The sequence below is a fragment of the Lepidochelys kempii genome, chromosome 20 (genome assembly GCF_965140285.1).
Source record: "Lepidochelys kempii isolate rLepKem1 chromosome 20, rLepKem1.hap1, whole genome shotgun sequence".
In the NCBI taxonomy this organism is placed as follows: Eukaryota; Metazoa; Chordata; order Testudines; family Cheloniidae; genus Lepidochelys; species Lepidochelys kempii.
Genome location: NC_136399.1, coordinates 22,777,041 through 22,797,932, shown reverse-complemented (window position 1 = coordinate 22,797,932; position 20,892 = coordinate 22,777,041). Strand labels below are relative to the sequence as shown.

The following is a 20,892-nucleotide window of genomic DNA, read 5'->3' as shown; positions in this document are numbered from 1 at the left end:
CCGCTCTGGCAAACGCTCCGGCTCCTTGCCCCTCCCCTCCACCCAGGGCCGTGTGTGCACCTCACTGTAGGCAGCCCTTCCTGGCGCCGCGCGGGAGTCGGGCTCAAAGCCTCACTCTTCTCTTCTCCTCTCCTTCCCCCCCCCCGGCCCCCCAATACTAGTGTCGGCGGAGGGGACAGCTGCTGGGCGTTAGGGAGCAAGAAGCTGAGCCATTGTGTGCCCCTGGGGAAGGCTGCAGGGATGGGCAGGCCCTTGGGGGTGCTCCCTCCCTGGTCCTGGGGGGCAGCAGGGGAGTGAGGGGGCCCCTTTTTGGGCCCCTTTTCTCTTCTGGGTGCTGGTCAGGAGATGGACAGGATTCCCAGCTCCTGCACTGCTCCCTGGGGTGGAGCAGGGTGTGTGTCCGGGCAGGTGCAGGGCCTGGCACCCCTATCCCCTCTTCAGTCAGCAGGGTAACCCGGCCACTGCCGGGGAGTCCCTTGGCGCAGCCTCCCGCCGGGCAATAACCCCGGTGCCTGTGTTCCATGCGTGGGTGTTTGCGAGCAGAGTGCCCCCCCCCCCACCTATATGGTACACCCACCCCGCTGCCTGTCAGCACTGATCTAACCACTAACGGGAGCGAGGCTGCTCCGGGCGGGCTGCGGATGGCAGAGGGCCTGCACCAGCCTGCCCACTCCTCCCCAAGGGCATTCTCAGCTCACTCCAGCTCCCTGCCATGCTGCTCTGTTAGTACTGTGCTGCCCTGTCCCTTCACGTGCTTTAATCCTTCCTCCTCCCAAGGCTGGCGGGGGCAGGCAGCGTGGGGGGCTGCGGACCGGCTCCTCGGGTGGTTCTGCAGCCCCGAGCAAGGTTGAGATCCCTAGTTCCCCTCAAAGGCAGTGTGAGACTGGGAGTTGCTGTCAACTTGACGGGGGGTGGCTAGCTCCCCTCCCCTCCTCCTGCTCCCTGTTACCCTCCCTGCCCCACCCAGGGGAAAGGAATCAACAGCCTGCAATGCCCCCTGCTGGCAGAGACCTGGCTGGGGTAGCTGGAAGCTCCCGCCCCCTTCTGGCAGAAGCTGTCTGGTGTGTTCAGGCTCTGTCCCAGCTGAGCCCCATCACCCTGAGACCCCTCCTCCGTTTTACCTGCTGCCAGAAAGGTTTCTTTGTGGGGCAGTGGGGCCATGCCCCACCTCCCACAGTGGAATAGCCCCAGGATCGGTCCTGCTTCTTGGGACTGCTCCCCCCCCTTCAGGGAGGGTGGGCCGGGGGGGAAGGTCCCCACTCCACCTCCAGCCCCACCTGGTGCAGCAGCATTCTTCGGGAGCCGCTCAGGAATGACTGAGCGTCTCTTGTCATGCGTCTGTTCCTGAGGCTGGAGCCCTGCGCCCCCCTAGCTGTGCGGTTCACACCCCACATTCAAAGCAGCTGGTCTCTGCTGGCTTGCGGGCAGAGGGTGAGTGTGATGGGGCGTGTCCCTTAGCTCTCAGACAGCCAGGCAGCGCCCACCCCCTACTGCTGCCCCGGAGCATCGCAGCCGTGGGGGGTGGTCAGAGGGTTAAATCCACCTGCCTCCTGCCAAAAACCACCCTGAGCAATCAGGCCAGGCAACAGCCCTGTGCCAGTCAGGGGCCTGTTCTGTTCACAGCTCCCCAGCCCACCTTTCCTTCCCACCCATCTACCCTCCTCTCCATTCTCGGGGGCGGGGGGAGAAGAGTTTGAATTGTCTCCCCACCGGAGCAGGTGCACCAGACCCTTCAGGCTGTATACGTCACTGGGTCTTGTGGTGGGTTTCCCAGCTGATCTAGGCTCCCTCCTCTGGCTCAGTCAAGGTCCCTTGCCTGCTTCATGCTGCTCTGACTTCCTCTGTAAAGAGATTATCCCTGCCCCCTTATTCAGGGGTGGGGGGGTGCCCTCCTCCCCCTTTCCCTCCATGGCTCCAGCACTGGCCCTAATGTCCCATCTGTAACCCAGGCAGGTGGGTTAATGATCTCTCCTAGCATTTACGCTCTGTGATGATTAATTGCCCCTGGAGCCCGTTGTGGGGTTTCGCTCACCACTCTGAGCCTGTCATAACACTGTCCCTCCCAACCCCCTCCGCAGTGCCCCATGTGTGGATGCACCTAACACCTCCCTCTCACACCTTACTCTGAGTGAATCCCCCACTGCACCCATGGGGGGTGGGGGGGGTGAGCTGACACACAAAATGCTGAATGGCTGGGGTCCCCTTGGGCTGGCTTGGAGTTTTTCAAGATCCTTCTCTAAAAGAAGGCCCACGGTTGAGTGGCTGGATCAGGACTCCTGGATTCTGTCTCTGGGAGTTGGGGGGCCCCTACGGATTAGACCGGGGCATTTCAGCCCAGAACTCCTGGTTCTGTTCTCAGACCTGCCTCCACCTCTCACCCTTGGGCATGTCCCTCCTCTCTCTGTCTTGTCTTATCCATTCACGCTGGATCGGACTGACCTACCTCGCAGGGCGGGTGTGAGGACACGCAATGTTTGTAAAACTCTACGTGCTGCAATATTTATATCCCGTCCCGCCCCTGTTCCCGGGCTGCAGGCTGGGAGCCCCAGGATTGCTCCCTGCCCCCCAGCTTCTTCAGTCACTCTCCAGCCCTCAGGCACCTCCCGTATCCACGACACTAAGCCCAGCACTGGTGCTTGGGCCTGGGCCCCGGCTCAGAGGGGGAGTGTGCAAAGCACGGGACTTGGAGGGGATGGTTCCATTGCAAGGGGCTCCAGGCCCCCAGGGTGGGGAGTGACCCCCTGCTGAGCAGGACGTGGTCAGGGTTTGGAGTCCCAGGCCCCTGCGCCCCCCCTCATGCTGTGATGGAAGTGAGCTGTGACCCCTCTGCTGAACCCCAGTCCCTTGGGAGCTGCTGCAGACCCCCCCCCCCTCCTCCCAGGGCCTATTTTTGTATTTTACCTGTAAAGCATCTTTAACATAAAAATATATCGACTCTAGCCAACCAGCTGCATGTCTGCGGGGGCAGGGAGTGCGTCAGGCATGGGCCGTGCCTGGGGCAGTCGGGAACTTGCCTACAGCTGCAGGGCAGGGGTGGGCGCTGGGGAGCCTGGTCGTGCTGTGGGGCTGGGCAGTGGGTACAACAGGAGGCAGTACCAAAGCCCAGGCCCCCCCCGCCCCACTAGCAGCTCCCTCTGCAAGGGTCCGATCAGAGCATCCTTCCCAGGGGGCAGCACTGGAGGAAAGAACAGGCAGGCCTAGCTCAGCCATCACACACCCCCCTGCCTGAGGCTCCAAGGCGAGGCCCCGCTGGAGGTTCCTGCCCCCTCAATGCCTGTCTCCCCACTCTGCCCTGATGCTGGGTCCTGCTCAGTGCAATAGAGCAGACCCCGAGCTGCCTCGCCCCGGAGCCTGCACTCAGTGCCAGTTGTATGGCTGTCCTGGGCCTGGCTTTCTGGGGTTGGGGGTGGACATGTATCCCTTCAGCAGCTGCCCTCTGCGACTTCCGCCTTCCCTGGAGTCAGAGGGCAGGCTAACAGGGAGACCAAGGGGATGGGAGACACCAGGGGCGATGCTTCAGCAGGGGGCATTCTCCCCACAGCGTGCTGACCCCAGGGCGGCGCTAGGGGATGCTGTGCTGCAGGGAGAGGGGGGCTCAGCAGGGGGCGCTCTCCCCTGGCAGTCAGTGCTGACCCCAGGGCGGCACTAGGGGGCGCTGTGCTGCAGGGAGGGTGGGGCTCAGCAGGGGGCGCTCTGCCCTGGCAGTCAGTGCTGACCCCAGGGTGGCGCTAGGGGGTGCTGTGCTGCAGGGAGAGGGGGGCTCAGCAGGGGGCGCTCTGCCCTGGCAGTCGGTGCTGACCCCAGCATGGTGCTAGGGGGCGCTGTGCTGCAGGGACGGGGGGAGGGGGGCTCAGCAGGGTGGCTCTCCCCTGGCAGTCAGTGCTGACCCCATGGCGGCGCTAGGGGACGCTGTGCTGCAGGGAGGGTGAGGCTCAGCAGGGGGCGCTCTGCCCTGGTAGTCGGTGCTGACCCCAGCATGGTGCTAGGGGGCGCTGTGCTGCCGGGTCGGGGGGGGGGCTCAGCAAGGGGGGCTCTCCCCTGGCAGTCAGTGCTGACCCCACGGCGGTGCTGTAGTTCTGGCTTTAAGATGAGGGGTAGAGCCAGAGCCATGCCCACTGGTGGTAAAATGATCCCCCAGGGTGTTCCCACCAAGCCGGAGGGTGAGTCCTGCTGCCCTGGCTCAGCTCCGTCTGGGCTAATTCTCTTTTAACCCCCGTCCCACAGCTTCAGCTGGAGTCGCAAGGTTCTGGCCCTGCTGTCAAAGACCCCTGTGGGCCCCTTTGCCCTGCCTGGCGTGGGGCTGCTGACCATATAAACACCTAAACCTCAGCCAGGGTCAGGGGCACGAGGCCAGCTGCAGCCTGTCCTGGGGTTCCTGCCCCAGACACAGAGCCGGGCTGCAGCCCCCTCGCCAAGGAGATGGGCAAGCACGGGAAGGGAGCCCTGGCTCTGGGGCTTGGAGCTGCCAGCATTTCGCTGCCACCGGCTGCCCCTTCCCCAGCTCCAGTGCCCCTTCCTTTGCCTGCCTCAGCCCCTTAGGTGCCTGGTGTCGACCTGGCAAGACCCCACCCCCACCCCCAGGCTGTGCTCCATGAGTTTCACTCTTCCCAGAAGGTGACCCCAGGACTTGGGACACGGACTTCATGTCCCAGGCCAGAATGCGTCACTGGTTCCAGTCCAGCCGGGATGGCCTGGGCTCGACACTGCTGCCGGTGGACATGGAGCTCAGCCAGGTTCCTCCTGGACAGGCGTCTGCACCGGTGGCTGCCCCCACTCTGGGCTCAACAGGGGGTGCTCCCCTCATTAGGCTGGGATCGTAGGTGCTGGAACTCTGGCTTTAAGTGGTTTCCATTACATGCAGGATTTACAGTTTGGTTAAAATGCTCTCAGCACCCCCACTATAAAACCTGTGGGGATAGCTGGGGGCTGCGGGTCAGGAGTGAGGGGCCCCAGCGGGGCTGGGAGGAGGGGCAGCCCAGGGCTGGAATAGCAGGGGGCTGCGGGTCGGGAGTGAGGGGCCCCAGCGGGGCTGAGAGGAGGGGCAGCCCAGGGCTGGAATAGCAGGGGGCTGCGGGTCGGGAGTGAGGGGCCCCAGCGGGGCTGGGAGGAGGGGCAGCCCAGGGCTGGAATAGCAGGGGGCTGCGGGTCGGGAGTGAGGGGCCCCAGCGGGGCTGGGAGGAGGGGCAGCCCAGGGCTGGAATAGCAGGGGGCTGCGGGTCAGGAGTGAGGGGCACCAGCGGGGCTGGGAGGAGGGGCAGCCCAGGGCTGGAATAGCAGGGGGCTGCGGGTCGGGAGTGAGGGGCCCCAGCGGGGCTGCTGCTTTCATGTGTGTCGCACGCTGATGTCTCGTTCCGCTGCGTGGTGGAGGGCAGCCCGCTGTGGCAGTTCACCCTCCAATGGTCTGCACCCCGTCTGCATCGCTGCCCGCAGTCACGCCTGCCTCTCCGTCCCAGAGCCGCTGCCGCCCTGCAAGACCGTGGCTGGCGGCCCCGATCCGCTGCGGTTCCTCTGTGATTGGCACTGGGCCGGCGGCACTGCACGTGAGCCCATGGGCAGGACGAAGATGTCGCCAAGACAACCCTGGCACGCCAGCCGGAGCTGCCCGGATCCGTGTTTTCTTCTGGAGGCAGGCAGCTTCTCAGCCCCGTGGCAACCGCTGTCAGCCTCGCGTGAGCAGGTCACGTTCCTCCGGGGTCGCCCTCCATGCGCTACGGGTGATGGCAGCACATCGACGTTTGCCGGGGGGGGGGGGAGCCTGTGAGCCAACACACACTAAGTTCACGCTAACGAGCGGCTGGGACAGCCACTAATGATACAGGTGCGTGAGCTCAACTCCAAATCACCGAGATGAGTGTGCCAACTTCTGCCTCAAATTGTTGCGCGATATTCACCGGGACGGAGTGCGGACGGCGATTCCTAAACCATCCGCCTCTGCTCACAAGGAGGCTCCCGCTGGCTTCTGGATCAAGGCGATGGGGAGGCAGTGGGATGGCACCGGTATGTTAGACGTCTAAGTGGGTGACCCCTGGCTGGACTGGGCCTGGACAGTTCCCAGCACAGACCGGGGGGTTGATTGGCCAGGCGGTTGTTCAGATGGAAGGCTAGATCCTGTGAACTATCCACCCTTCAAGAAGGGCAAGAAAGTTGGAGCCATTCAGGTGGACCCGTCAGCTGGGTAGAGCGTGTCCGGCATGTGGGGCTGACCCCCAAGCTGCTGCCGGCGCTTCCCTGTATGCGCAGAGTGCGGCTTCTCACGGAAGTGATAACGAACTGGAGCTTCACCTTGCAAGCCAGAGCCAAAGCCAGCCAGTTTAGGCATCTCCATATCCAACCCCTGCGAGATCCGGGCGAGCGCTTTCCCGTTTCAGCAGACACACTCGCGACCTACCAGCAGTTAAGGCCGATAAGTTCGTCTCTGTGGGTGCTGTCTGTCTGACTGATGGGGATAACGATCCACAGCCAGCAAAGGGCCACTCAGCCAGGACATGAATACTCTGGCCGCTTACCTTAGTGGAGACTTGGCCTAAGTGAGGCTAAGGTGGTGGCCAGCCTTCCCGCGATGGCCAACCTGGGGGGACGCAGACAGGGCTGGGGCAGCAGGGGGCTGCGGGGCGGGGTTGAGGGGCCTCTGAGGCTGTACAGCTCCTGCCCCCAGTCACTCATTCCCTTGGCACTGGAGTCCCGTCTCCCCAGATAATGGTCCAAAGGGAGCTGGGCTGGAGCCCCTGACTCTGAGGGGGCCCCGCTGCCTCAGCAGATCGTGAAGTGGAACCAGAGGCCGAGTGCTGGGATTTTCAAGGGCAGGCTGGGCCCAGACTCGGATGCTGGCTGCTCCCGAGGCACTAAGTGCGGCTGGGTGGAGGTTTTCTCTAATCCCAGCGTCTCAGGCCCCACGTGCCCTGGGCCACATCAACAAATCCCCCTGCAGTGCCTCAGGCTTCGTCCTCATCCCCAGGACCCACAGGGGGGACAGCGGCAGGGTTGGAATGGGACCCCACCTCCTCTCCCAGAGCCAGTGACTAGAACCCAGGAGTCCTGGCTCCCAGCCCCCTGCTCTAACCACTAGACCTCACACCCCTCCCAGCATGAGAGGCAGCGGCCCAGAGGGCGGCGGGGGGGGGGAGAGACAGACAAGGACGCAGGCTGTGTCTGTGCCAGCAGGAACAAACATCCCATCCTGCCAAGGGCAGCTGAGGCCAGGAAATGGGACAAGCAACGGGAAGCAGGGGTGGCTCGGGGGAGCCCTGGCTGGAGGTGGGGGGCGGGAGCATCTATGCCCTGCTAGGCCTGCCCAAGTCCCCATGCTGCTCCTGAAGAAGGATATTGCCCAGCTGGGGCTTGGGGGGAACATCTGGGCCATGTGGGGGGTCGCCCTCCCCCTGGCCGAGGGGCAGTGTCTGATCCTTGGGACCAGGGAAACACGGGTTTGCCAGCTGTTGGCAGGGTGGCAGGGAGAAGGTGGGTGGGGTCATGTAAAGGTAGGGCTGGGGGAAGCAGCAAGCTCCTGGGGAGGGGCTGGGCTGTTCAGAGCCCCCAGCAGGAGGCGCTGTCATTGCCTCAGCCGGGCTGTCCGCCTGATTGGCTGCCCTCTCCCAGGAGGGGGTTGTCCCAGTCACCCATAGCAGGGTCTGAAGCCCCAGCCATAGATGGGGCAGTGCCCAGATTCTCTTGCCCCCCGTCACTGTGAGGCTGGTAAACTGTCCCCAGCTCCACCCCAGAGGCAGCTGCATCTCACCTCTGTGGCAGGAACGAGGCTACTAAAGCCCCTGGGTTCTGGCAGCGTAGGTGCCTGGGAATGTTCCTGGAGCGAGCAGCCAAAGTCTGGGGGCCCCTCCTGTGGCCCCAAATCCCAGCCCTAAGCCCTGGGGGAGAGGCTGGCTGGAGAGCTCTCTGTGCGGAGTTCATTTTGTGACCAGCAGGGGGCGCTGGGACACAGCGAGGGGCTTGGTGGTGGGAGAGGACGTGTGTGTGTGTGTGTGTGTGTGTGTGTGTGAGAGAGAGAGAGAGAGCAGAGTTGGGGGGGGTGAAGCCTGGGGGGTGTTGCGGGAGGGGCTTGGCTGGGTGTGTATCTGCAGGGTGCACAGTGGGGAGGTTGTGGGGGGCTCTGGGCAGAGAGCCCACGACACTCATCTGGTACAGCCCCCCCAGCTACTGCAGCAGAGACCCCTTTGTGCACAAACACCCGCCCCCTCGTGGCACAAGGCCACCGCCTGCCACTACCTCCACTCTGGGCAAGTCGTGCTGTCTCCAGGCTAGTGTGGACAGTCACCACAGCCCCGATCCGCCCGCTCCCCATGTGCTCCCTCAAATGCCCCCCGAACACACAAATCCTCCCAGCCCTGTGGGAGTCCCCCACCCCCCTTCCCGGTCACGCTCACTGTGGGGCTGGGGCATTTTAGAAGGTTCCCACTCTGGTGCCAATGGGGGTTTGCCGAGTGGGTCCCTGCTTGGTCTCCCCATGGGACACAGGGGGGAGGGGATTTACCCAAGCCAGGCCACCCCCCCGCCATCCTTAGCTCAGACTGAGCGACCCCCTCCCCAGCTTCAAGGCAGTTAATTTATCCCTTCCCCCCATGTAATGGGACACCCCCATTTAAATCAGCCCCCTTCCCCCAAATCCCAGACCCATCCAGTTGATTCCAGCTGGGCCTGGCTCTCCCCTAGGCTCTGTTCCTGCCTCCCACCCCGTTACTTTCCTAGAGAGGTGGGGGAGGCTGGAAGGAGGAGGCCCGGCCTCCCAGGCCCCCAACCCCAGATAATGCGGCAGCCCAGCCTGCTCCCCCCACCCCTATCCGAAAAACCCTGCTGGCCCCAGGAACCCGCCGTGCCCCTCCCCCGCCCGCTGCTGCTCCCACCCCTGAGCCAGTGGCAAGGTTGGGGATCAGGCCCAGAAAGGGGGTGACCAGTCCATAAACTGCAGAGTGGGAGGGTTCCCACTTGGCCAGTATTGGACCCGCCTGGCTGGGTTTTTTATGGATATGCCAGTTGCCAGAAAAATCGTTTAATCTGCCGGGGGGGGGGGATGTTTTTTTATGTGGGTCTAGAGATGTGCCTGATTCTCACTCTACACAGGGCCGGCGATGGCTCCGGTGTCTGGCCAGCTACAGGGGCTGCGCTGCCCCTCGGCCACCGCCTAAAATGATGCTCAATCTGTCTATCAAATTCATTTGGGCATAAATTTCTTAGTCTCTAAGATGCCACAAGGACGACTTGTTGTTTTCTCTGGTACAGACTAACACGGCTGCTCCTCTGAATCTTATCTATGTGCGTCCTCTCTCTACTCTAGATACAGTAAGTGGCTGTTGAAGGGGGGTTGCAGCATTGACTTGGGGTTGCGGCCGGCTTGTCTTGCGTGCAGGGGTGCCGGGGTTTTTGCATTTCAAAGGTCCTAGGTGGGGACTGACTTGGCCCTGTGCACCCCAGGGGATTGTGGGAGCAGCGCCTTGGGGAACCTGGCATGCCCGGGGCCCCCAACTCCCCCAGTCTGTGCAGAGCAGATGGACCGAGGGAGGCAGGGACTTGCCCAGGGTCACCTGGGGGTGGCAGAGCCAGGCCGTGAACCCAGGAGTCCTAGCTCCCATCCGTCTACATGGGGGGTTAGGGGGAGCCCCGAAGAGCAGCAGATCCCTCTGTGGGGAGCCGGCGGCTGTGAACGCTGCTTGGTGACCCCTGCAGCCTCTTGCCTCTCCCAAGGTGCCCCAAGCCCTGTGCCTGGAGGGAGGTGTGGGGTCAGTTGCTGCAGGCCCTGGGACTGGGCCCAGACCTAGTGTGACCTTGGTCGCCTGCCCCTGGCGTGGGAGGCATTTGAGCTCTGTCCCGATTCCCACATGACACAACTGCCTAAATTCATAGACTACATGGCCCTGGGTCTCCCCTGCGCCCCTGGCCTCTTCCCCCCCAGGCCCCAGGCCTCCTTCCCGCCCCCTCAGTGCCCCAGGCCTCTTCCCCCCCCTTCCCACTCCCGTGCCCCAGGCCTCTTCCCCCCTCCCTGTTCCCCGGGCCTCCTCACACCCCCAGCACCCCAGGCCTCTTCCCCCTCCCCCGAGCCCTGGGCCTTCTTCCCCCGCCCCCGCAGTGCTCCGGGCCACACACAGCGCCCCGGGCCTCCTTCCATCCTCCCTCCCGCAGCGCTCTGGGCTTCCTTCCGCTCACCCCCAGCACCCCAGCCACAAACCCCTGAACTTCCAAAGACCCATGGAGGCTCCCCCCAAGGGAGGCTGTTAGCTTGCGGGGAAGGTCACGCTGGTGCCTTTCCTCCCACACCAATGGAAAAACAACCGAGCAGATCACCGCCCAACAGGTGCCAGGGGGTCGTGCCCACCCTGCCCGTCTCATCCTGCAAACTGTGATGGGGGCGGGGGGGCAGCATGGGGGCAGGGAAGGGGGAGTTGAGCAACAATGAGCCAGGAAATCTGCAACATTCGCAGGCGACTGCAACCGCCGCGCCGGGGATGTAACAGCTGGGTCCCACCGCAACCGCAGGGACACACTGCTGGACACACGCACAAACACCCCCCCACTCTCCTTTCCCTGCCAGCATACACCCCGCCCACCACACGCGCACGCATGCTTCCTCGCAATCACAATCAGATGCACTTCGTAACTCCTCGACCAGCCGTGCGGGGGAGAAGGGGCGTAGCAACACGCGTGGCCAGCTCGAGGGCTCTGTGCAGGGGACACGCTGTAATCCGGCCACGGGTGACGGCGGTCGGGTGCTGTGGTTGAGCTGGGTATGTGTGGGGAGGGGTCTGTCTCCTGGGCCGGGCTGTGTGTGTGTGTTTGTGTGGGGAGCAAAGTGTAGGAGTGTGTGGTTGTGAGGGGAAGAATGATTGTGACTGTGAGCCACAGCAAGGGTGTGACTGAGCACGTGCGTGTTGTGTCAGGGCACACACCTGTGGGGGGGGGTGCTGTTGGTGTGTGCGGTTGCGAGGACCTCCGTGATTGTACCTGCTTCTCCCTGACCGTGCTGGAGGGGGTGTCATGGGGGGGGCATGGAATGATTAGAGCACACGCCATTGGGCGAGCATGTTAGGCAGCAGGACACGGGTGCGGGCATGGAGCCGCGCCGTGGGGTGGGGGGGGTCGAGAGCAGCACACACGTGTGCAAGGGTGGAGCCGCGCCGCGGGGTGGGTCGAGAGCAGCACACACGTGTGCGGGCGTGGAGCCGTGCCGCGGGGTGGGTCGAGAGCAGCACACACGTGTGCGGGCGTGGAGCCGTGCCGCGGGGTGGGGGGGGTCGAGAGCAGCACACACGTGTGCGGGCGTGGAGCCGTGCCGTGGGGGGGGGTCGAGAGCAGCTCACACGTGTGCGGGCGTGGAGCCGCGCCGCGGGGTGGGGGGGGTCGAGAGCAGCACACACGTGTGCGGGCGTGGAGCCGTGCCACGGGGTGGGGGGGGTCGAGAGCAGCACACACGTGTGCGGGCGTGGAGCCGTGCCGTGGGGGGGGGTCGAGAGCAGCTCACACGTGTGCGGGCGTGGAGCCGCGCCGCGGGGTGGGGGGGGTCGAGAGCAGCACACACATGTGCGGGTGAGGAGCCGTGCCGCGGGGTGGGGGGGGTCGAGAGCAGCACACACGTGTGCGGGCGTGGAGCTGCGCAGCGGGGTGGGGGGGGTCGAGAGCAGCACACACGTGTGCGGGTGTAGGTCTGCACAGCAGGGGGCGTTTGCGGGTGCGGAGCCGCGCCGCGGGGGGCCTGTGGTTGTGGGGGGCTGAGGGATTGTAACCAGCACACGCTGGCACGTGACTGCAGTTGGGTAAGCGTGTTGTGTAAGGGCACGCGTGTGCTGGCTGGGGCGCGGCTGTTGCTGGGAGGTGCCCGGTTCCTGGACCGGGGGGGGGGGCGTTAAGTACCAGCCCCCACCCCCGTATCCTGTCTCCTCCTGTTTACATGGAATCAAAACAACTACGAGTCTGGTTTTGTTCTTCAAGGAGGACAGGGGTGGGGTAAGGGGGAGGGGGAATGGAACCCAAGCCAGGCCCCCCCATTAGGGTCTGAGCAGCCTCCCGTCCCCCCCCCCCCCAGCCCCTCCACTCATTGTCACTGCTAGTGCCACAATCCCCCTCCCAGGGAATCCAGGCATGGGGGCGAGGTGGGGAGGACGAGGGGTGATCAGGTTGACCTGAGGACTCTGCCCCCAGCCATGGGGGGGCCTCCCTGGCAGGGATGCAGCGATGCCTAACCAGATGTGCCCTGCGAGGGGCGGGTGCAGAGGGGCCCTCAGCTGGGTGGCACTGATGTCCAGATGTGCCCTGTGGGGGAATCATGGCCTGGCGGATGGGCAGGGATGCAGGGCTCCCGAGCCCCCCTCCCGCTTTCCCAGCATGCATTGCTATTCCAGCTTCTCTCTGGGGTGAAGTCGGCCCTGGCCCTGGCCCTGGCCCTGGCCCTGGCCCTCGCCCTCTCCTTCAAGGGCAGCTGCAATGTCCCAAATTGCTACTTGGCAGATTTTGCTGCTGGGCAGCTACTGAGTATGCTCAGTAACATCTGTTGTGGCCCTGGCCCTCAACTTGGGATTAAAACCTCCTGCCTGCTGTTTATAGGGGTGGAAAGGGGGGCAAATGTGGGGGCCGGGGGATGGGGATGGGCAGAGTCTGTCCCCATACGCCCCCCAAACACTACGTGTCACACATTCTGAGTATTTAACACCATCGCTTCTCAGCTTCCTGTCCGCATCAATATGAATAAGGTTATCTTGAAATTCCTGGTATTATTACAGGGGGAGGGAGAGCTCAGTGGTTTGAGCATTGGCCTGCTAAACCCAGGGTTGTGAGTTCAGTCCTTGAGGGGGCCATTTAGGGATTGGGGGCAAAAATGGGGGATTGGTCCTGCTTTGAGCAGGGGGTTGGACTAGATGACCTCCTGAGGTCCCTTCCAACCCTGATATTCTACAATTATCTATATTAAATATTACATTTACACAGTGCCTCTCAGCACAAAGGTTTCCAACCTGCTTTACGAACCACATGTAGAAAACTCATTGCAGTTATCACTGGGGGTGGAAGACAGTCTCCTGGCAAGTCCCACATTTGTCTTATCTGCTGCTGTGATTCCCTGAAGTGAGCTCCTTTGCTTGGCATCCATTCGAAAGATAGCTTTGCTCCTTTGAATTGTTGACTTTTTAAAATGTTCTTTTTATTCCTCGTCGCGCTTCATCGTTTACCACGCTGGGCAGACGGATGTCGCTGTGCTGTTTAATTTACGTTTGAATAGCAAATCATCATCAATAATATTTCAAAGTAAATAGGTTTCAGAGTAGCAGCCGTGTTAGTCTGTATCCGCAAAAAGAACAGGAGGACTTGTGGCACCTTAGAGACTAACAAATTAATTAGAGCATAAGCTTTCATGGGCTACAGCCCACTTCATCAGCTGCATGAAGGAGGAGGGGTAGCTCAGTGGTTTGAGCATTGGCTTGCTAAACCCAGGATTGTGAGCTCAATTCTTGAGGGGGCCATTTGGGGATTGGTCCTGCTTTGAGCAGTGGGTTGGATTAGATGACCTCCTGAGATCCCCTGCAACCATGATATTCTATTCTATAGAATAGTTTCAGAGTAGCAGCCGTGTTAGTCTGTATTCGCAAAAAGAACAGGAGGACTCGTGGCACCTCAGAGACTAACCAATTTATTTGAGCATGAGCTTTCGTGAGCTACAGATGTGGTGTGTGGTTGCTGGTGAGTATTTGCTTCAGGTTGGGGGGCTGTCTGTAAGCAAGGACTGGCCTGTCTCCCAAGATCTGTGAGAGTGAACGCCACTAGCCGTCACCTTCAGCCCCCAACTAAAACCTCTCCAACGCATCATCAAGAATCTACAACCTATCCTGAAGGACGACCCATCACTCTCACAGATCTTAGGAGACAGGCCAGTTCTTGCTTACAGACAGCCCCCCAACCTGAAGCAAATACTCACCAGCAACCACACAACAGAACCACTAACCCAGGAACCTATCCTTGCAACAAAGCCCGTTGCCAACTGTGTCCACAGATCTATTCAGGGGACACCATCATAGGGCCACACTATCAGAGGCTCGTTCACCTGCACATCTACCAATGTGATATATGCCATCACGTGCCAGCAATGCCCCTCTGCCATGTATATTGGCCAAACTGGACAGTCTCTACGTAAAAGAATAAATAAATGGACACAAATCAGACGTCAAGAATTATAACATTCAAAAACCAGTCGGAGAACACTTCAATCTCTCTGGTTACTCAATTACAGACCACAAAAGTGGCAATTCTTCAACAAAAAAACTTCAAAAACAGACTCCAACAAGAGACTGCTGAATTGGAATTAATTTGCAAACTGGATACAATTAACTTAGGCTTGAATAGAGACTGGGAGTGGATGGGTCATTACACAAAGTAAAACTATTTCCCCAAGTTTATTCCCCCACTCCCCACTGTTCCTCAGAAGTTCTTGTCAACTGCTCACCTTAAGTGATCACTCTCCTTACAGTGTGTATGGTAACACCCATTGTTTCATGTTCTCTATGTATATAAATCTCCCCACTGTATTTTCCACCGAATGCATCCGATGAAGTGAGCTGTAGCTCACGAAAGCTTATGCTCAAATATATTTGTTCGTCTCTAAGGTGCCACAAGTCCTCCTGTTCTTATTTTAGAATGGAACATATAGTAAGAAGAAATATATATACACATGCAGATAAGTTGGAAGTTGTCATACAAACTGTGAGAGGCTAATTAGTTAAGAACTATTATCAGCAGGAGGAAAAAAACTTTGGTAGTGAGAATCAAGATGGCCCATTTAGACAATTGACAAGAAGGCGTGAGGATACTTAGCATACTTGTCAACTGTCTAAATGGGCCATCTTGATGATCACTACCAAAGTTTTTTTCTCCTGCTGATAATAGCTCATCTTAACTAGTTAGCCTCTCACAGTTTGCATGGCAACTTCCAACTTATCTGTATGTATATATATATCTCTTCTTCCTATATGTTCCGTTCTATGCATCCGATGAAGTGAGCTGTAGCCCACAAAAGCTTATGCTCTAATAAATTTGTTAGTCTCTAAGGTGCCACAAGTCCCCCTGTTCTTTTTTCAAAGTAAATAGTTGCTGGCCGTTTTAGCAATGCCGTCTGTGTTCCTAGTACCGCACTGCCTGTGTTTTTACTGAGAGTTTTCATTTGGAATCTTTCATTCCAAATTTTCCTTTTTCTTTTTCTAGCATAAGTTTATTCTCTTGGCCCATGTGACTTCCAATCTGCCTGATTTCCTGGCCTGGTGTCAAAACGTCTCCATTTCCATTTGATCCACTAGTGGGGGATTGCCTTCCTCAACTGTTCTTTCTCCTCTCAATCCAGCCCTTAGTGCTTTTTCACGTCACTGCTTGTGTGTGGAGCCTGCTTCCCAAAGGGCCGTACACTGTCTCAAATTAAATCCTTTTCAAAGGCAAAAATCTACTGTAACTTTTACTGAACATAAGAACGGCCACAGTGGGTCAACCCAATGGTCCATCTAGCCCAGTATTCTGTCTACCGACAGTGGCCAGGCCAGGTGCTTCAGAGGGAATGAACAGAACAGGTCATCATCGAGTGATCCATCCCCTGTCATCCAGTTCCAGCTTCTGGCAATCTGAGGCTAGGGACCCCCAGAGCATGGGGTTGCATCCCTGGCCATATTGGCTAATACCCATTGATGGACCTATCGAATTTTTTTTTGAACCCAGTTATAGCTTTAACCTTCACAACATAATGAAAACCCATCAACAACCGCAAGATTGCTTGATAACCCCAAGAATTCAAAAATCATGAGTGGTACACCCCCAAGTCGTGAGACTGAAAAAAAGAAAGAAATGATACTGGGTTCTTTTGATGTGCCTTTTTGGTCCTGAGCCTTTAGGGTGCAGGAGGCCCAGAGTCACAATAGTAGGAGCCGAAACCCCTGAGTGAATCTTGACCTCGCCTCATACTTTTGCTGGTACCTCCCCCAAACAATCCATGTCCCTAAGGCCACATCTGACGTGCAGACTTACGTTAACTCCGCAGTCACTGCAGTTAATACGTCACTTGTGCGTGCACCTATTTGGCGCCTTGGGTCGGTGGTGAGCGTACTCAGCAGCAACGCTTGTATGGATCCAGAGTGTGGTGCACCATGGGTAGGCAGCCTACTGTGCAACTCACCACCATCCACCGCCCTGTATTTTGGGAAGTTTTGGCAACGCATGTTGGCGCCCAAAGGGGTCCCACGGGGGTGTCTGGGAGCATGGGGTCAACTTCCTCTAATGCAGTGTTCACCATCCCATAATTTTATACGTGTCCCAGAAGTTTCGCACCTTTTCCCCAAACCCCACAAACCCAGGTGGCCCTCCTTGCTGTCCGCTGTGTCTGACAGACGCACGGCGCTTGCATGGCTCTGCGCTACCGTTATGAGCGTTGCGAGGCCAGGGGCGCACGACCCTGCAGTATTTGCACGGCCGCAAGAGTAGACGCGGGGAACCTGTCAATTCCGTGCAGAACAGATTGCTGCGGGACAGAGCCACAAGCAATTCACATTTGGTGCTGGCATTCACGGAGCAGCTGCAAGTGGTGGTGCTCCAGTTCTGGGCCCGGGAAACAAGAGCCAGCTGGTGAGATCACATCGGAATGCAGGTGTGGGATGAGGAGCCGTGGCTGCAGAACTTCTGGCTGCACAAGGCCACATTCCTGGATCCGTGTGCCGAACTCGCCCCAGCCTGCCAGCGCAGGGACATGAAAAAGAGATCTGCACTGATGGGATAAACGAGTGTCAATCGCACTGTGCAAACTTCCAAGGCCAGATTGTTACCAGGTAGTCAGAGTTTTTCAACTAAATACATCCATTCATCATAAGCAGTTACCACATATTGTAAGAGACCATTCCATGTTAAATCTCTTGTTAACAGCTCTCCAGTCAAAGGGACATTACTGGGTTACAGGCTGTTGTCTTTTACAACTTCGGGTCAAAGGAGTTGGAGTGAGGACTCGGCTCCTTTCGCTTTCCGATTCCACCAGGCAGTGCAGAAGCAGGGAAAGTTCCCCACAATAGCAGGACCATTCCCCCGCTCACATAATTGGCATCACCAAGAGGACCCTAGCCGTAGGATCCGCCCCACTGATTTATTGGTTGAATTCTGGTAGCGCTGTTCAGGTCTGGCTGAGAACCCTACAATGGCTGGAACTGAAGAACTACGGGCCCAGTTTGCTGAAGTGGGCTGAGGCATTTTGATGAGGTAGATCTGAGCAGAGAGGTTTTATCATTGGCCAAGGTGGTGACAGACCAGCAGGCTGCTGCAGCTAAGAAGCCTCCTACCATTTATGCTCCAGGAGACTGGAAGATATCTGAGTTCAGCGGCTTCCCAGCAAAGCCAGGAGACATCACAACAAAAGAATGGATTAAGTCAGTGAAGGCAGCTCTGAGAGGACCCAGAGAAGATCACATGGATTTTGTGGAAGAGGACCTCAAAGGCCAGGCCACATCCACAGTGAAGTTCATGGCAACAGCTGACAAGATAGACATAGGGAAGATATTTCAGCTTCTCTTAGAAGTGTGGAGACAAAGTGCTCATTGGAACCAGACTCAAGGAATTCTATGAGCGGACACAGAATCCAGGGGGGACCATTCAGGACTACACATATGAGCATCGGGAGAGAATGGGCCATGTGGAGCACCAGGACACACAACGCGGTCTGGATGCAGATATGGCCCTGAAAGAGCAGTTCCTGGTGGGGCACTGGGATGACGCCCTTGGCCATGCAATGAAGAGGATATTTAAAGAAGAGCCCAGTAAGAAGTTCCATGAACTAATGCAGGCTGCCATTATGTAGTCTGAAGAAGAGTAAGTTTCTGTGGCAGAGACGGCCACGTCTAAGCCCCGTCCAGAAAATGGAGGCCTAGGGAATGCAGCTACTGGGAAAAGGCCCTGCCCCAAACACAGTTGACGTGGAAAGTTTAAATGAAGCTGTCCGGAAACTGGCAGGCTAACAGCGGAAGACGCTGAAGGTGGTAACAGGTGATGAAAGGTAAAATCTCCCCTCGTACACCTATGCCACAGTATCCCAAGGCCCCAGGATCCTGAAGATCCCCTCTGAAGGACGAGCTGGGAAGGTAGATTGCTACACTTGTGAAAGGCCAGGGCAGACTAGCCGAGAATGTCCACTGAGAAGGAGACCAGAGTCCCAGGCACTCGGAACCAAAGGGGCACCAGGAGTGAGTGGCCCATCCACAGTAGAAGGCCAAACAGCGGCAGAAGGATTCCTAGGCCTGTCCCTGCTGGAACATCAGTCGGCATACAGAGCTGAAAGGAACTCGGACAATGCCAGCGTATCTAGCGACATCTGTGAGCGAGCGTTCGGAGACTAACCGCTGACGTGCTTGTCGCCGGGGTGAAGCCCAGCTGTTGGTTTGATACCTGCTCAGAAGTCACCACCCTCACTGAGTTGCATTTTCAAAAATATTTGAAGGACAAGGAGCCAGCAGGTGGTTTGTACGCCTAACAGCAGCGAATGGATTGGCCATCCCAGTGCGGGGGGAGGCCTCGAAGCAGACATGTGGATCAGTCAGTGCCATGAAAACGGCTCTTCATCCTGAGAGACAAAGTCTTTGAAGAAAGGCATATGGGAGAAGGAGTCCCAGGGGTTCTAGGGATGAACATCATTGGGGAGTTGAAATTACTGTTGCCAGGAGAAGGAACCAGGAGGATGAACCGCCATGGGCACTCTAAGAAGAATGCTGTGCTGAGCAGAAGACTGGCTCGAGCAGAGACAGAACCATTCCCTGGGCCCTGCGGGGCAGATTGGAAGTGTTCAAGTGACCGGAAGACAGAAAACAGTTATTCCTCCCTGGAGAGGGAAGATCCTTGATAAACGCTGCTGGGTACCAGGAAATACCAATGGATATTGAGTGCTTGTAGAGCCTACATCTGAGGCAAGCCTACCTAATGGGCTCCAGCCAGCCAACGTACTGTCAAAGGAAGAGTACTCACGTGCGAAGGCCATGGCGTTGTATCCTCGAACCAGTGTTGTAGAGCGGCACCAGCCCAAGGGAGTGGTTCCTTGGGTGGAGGTGACCTTTGAAGAGAGTATTACCAGCAGGAGAGTGGGGTGGGAGGAGAGAAAACCTTTTGTAGTGATAAACACCCATTTTTTCATGGTCTGTGTGTATATAAATCTCCTCACTGCATTTTCCACTTTATGCATCCGATGAAGTGAGCTGTAGCTCATGAAAGCTTATGCTCAAATAAATTGGTTAGTCTCTAAGGTGCCACAAGTCCTCCTTTTCTTTTTGCGAATACAGACTAACACGGCTGCTACTCTGAAACCTTTGAAGAGAGTGACAATGAGCTGCGGGGGACAAGGAGAGATGAGCTGCGGGAGTCAAGAAGGGAGCACAAGTTACTGGTTCTCGAGAAAGACTTGCTGGGAGGCTGCCAATTCCAGTTCACGCGGCACTCCAAGGGCTGATTCCTGCGCAGGTGGCTATCTGAAGGGTGTTGCTAGAAAAGAATCCAGAAGTCTTGTCTAAGGAGGAGGTGACCATTGGCCGGCTGGGTCTTCTGAAAAATATTCTGGTTTTCTTGGAATTATGCAGCTGGAAGGGAAATGGGTAACTGAGAAGTTTAACTGTATTTTTGCTGAAATGTACAGAGACAAAAATACATGTTAATAACCCGATCTGAAAACAAGTTTAGATGCTTGTTTTTGAAAACGTTGCAATGTGCAGTGAGTTGTTCTTGTTTATAGACCTTGTTACCACCATAAAGTTTTCAGATTTTGAAAAACATCTTTTTATTTGTGTCCCCATTTAAAATAGAGTTTATCAAACGGTAGCGAACTGTGACGGGAGTGACCTGATCCGTCACAACTAGCCACCCCTGGGCCAGGAGGAGGAGAAAGGTGAGAGTAGCTCATTGTGACAGGGCAGCAAAAAAGACTATCCAGAGATGTCAGTGTGACGAAGTGGCGATTTCCCCTTGTTATGTTGTGTGTGAGTCTTACTGTCGAGCCGATGTGAGTTTTGCTGTTTTGCGTGACCTGACCCCTTCCCATTCTGCGACAAGATCTATGTACTATATACAGCATAGGCAAGAGTGGTAACATAAGAGGCCTGCTGGCCTGCATTCTGTAAGACTTTGCTTGCGCTAAGAGCATTTGCGTATGCTGGGCCGTGGTATTTGACCCAGATAACAGACTAGGCCAACCGCCTGCTAGAAAAGAGCTAAAGGGCCAGAAGTCCCTAGCTGTCCATTATATGCAACCCCCCCCCCCCAAAACCTGCAAAAGCCCCTTGACAAAACTCTGCCACGAGCAAACCGCAGGTCTTGATAATAACAAGTGCGTCAGCAGTGTACTAATTATGAAACCATTTTTTATCTCCTTATAAGGCTTTACTAACAATCCTTGAGTGATAAGGAAATGTATCATTTGGCTTGGATTTGTAACCTATATAAGACTGGTCTTATAGGGGCAGGACTGAGAGAGACCAGGGTGGTACCTGCGTGTGACCATCTCTGTCTCCCTCTCTCTGCATACTTGTATTCAATAAAGGACCTCAGACTGTTTGAACCAAACAGATGGTGTGACTCGTTTTCCACAACACATGAATACTCTGTGTGCCTTAGTTTCCCTGTGTGCTGCACCAATAATGCAGTGGTGGGAATAGGGGTGTGTGACTTTGGCTGAGACCTCTGGGACAGGTGACGCTGCTCCAGCTGCCTGCACATATGCTCTGACCAGTGCCCTTCGTATCCTGAGACCCAGGAGGGGGATGCAACCAGGTGGCGACCTGGTGACTCTTTGCCCGAGGAGCAAGACAAAGACAAGGAGGAAGAGTAACGGGAGTGTTGGAGGTCGGGTCGCTGGAAGCTGGCAGTCTGCTTGGAGGGACTGGAAGAGGGGGGTCCAGGGCTTCTGGCCCA

At 57.7% G+C, this 20,892-nt stretch overlaps 1 protein-coding gene across 4 annotated transcripts in view; it reads left to right on the top strand.

Annotated features, from left to right (window-relative positions):
• The window catches only part of GIPC1 (GIPC PDZ domain containing family member 1), a 43,357-nt gene extending 22,813 nt beyond the window's left edge, over positions 1-20,544 (top strand). For 2 of the 4 annotated variants that reach the window (XM_073318306.2, XM_073318308.2), the window contains one exon: positions 19,272-19,760. In XM_073318306.2, the coding sequence (XP_073174407.1) occupies positions 19,272-19,499 (228 nt within the window). In that variant the 3' untranslated portion in view covers positions 19,500-19,760. Of the gene's footprint in view, positions 1-19,271; positions 19,761-19,787 lie in introns of those variants that run through there. The other 2 variants (XM_073318309.2, XM_073318310.2) reach the window with 2 other exon arrangements.
• Positions 20,545-20,892: the final 348 nt, after the last annotated feature.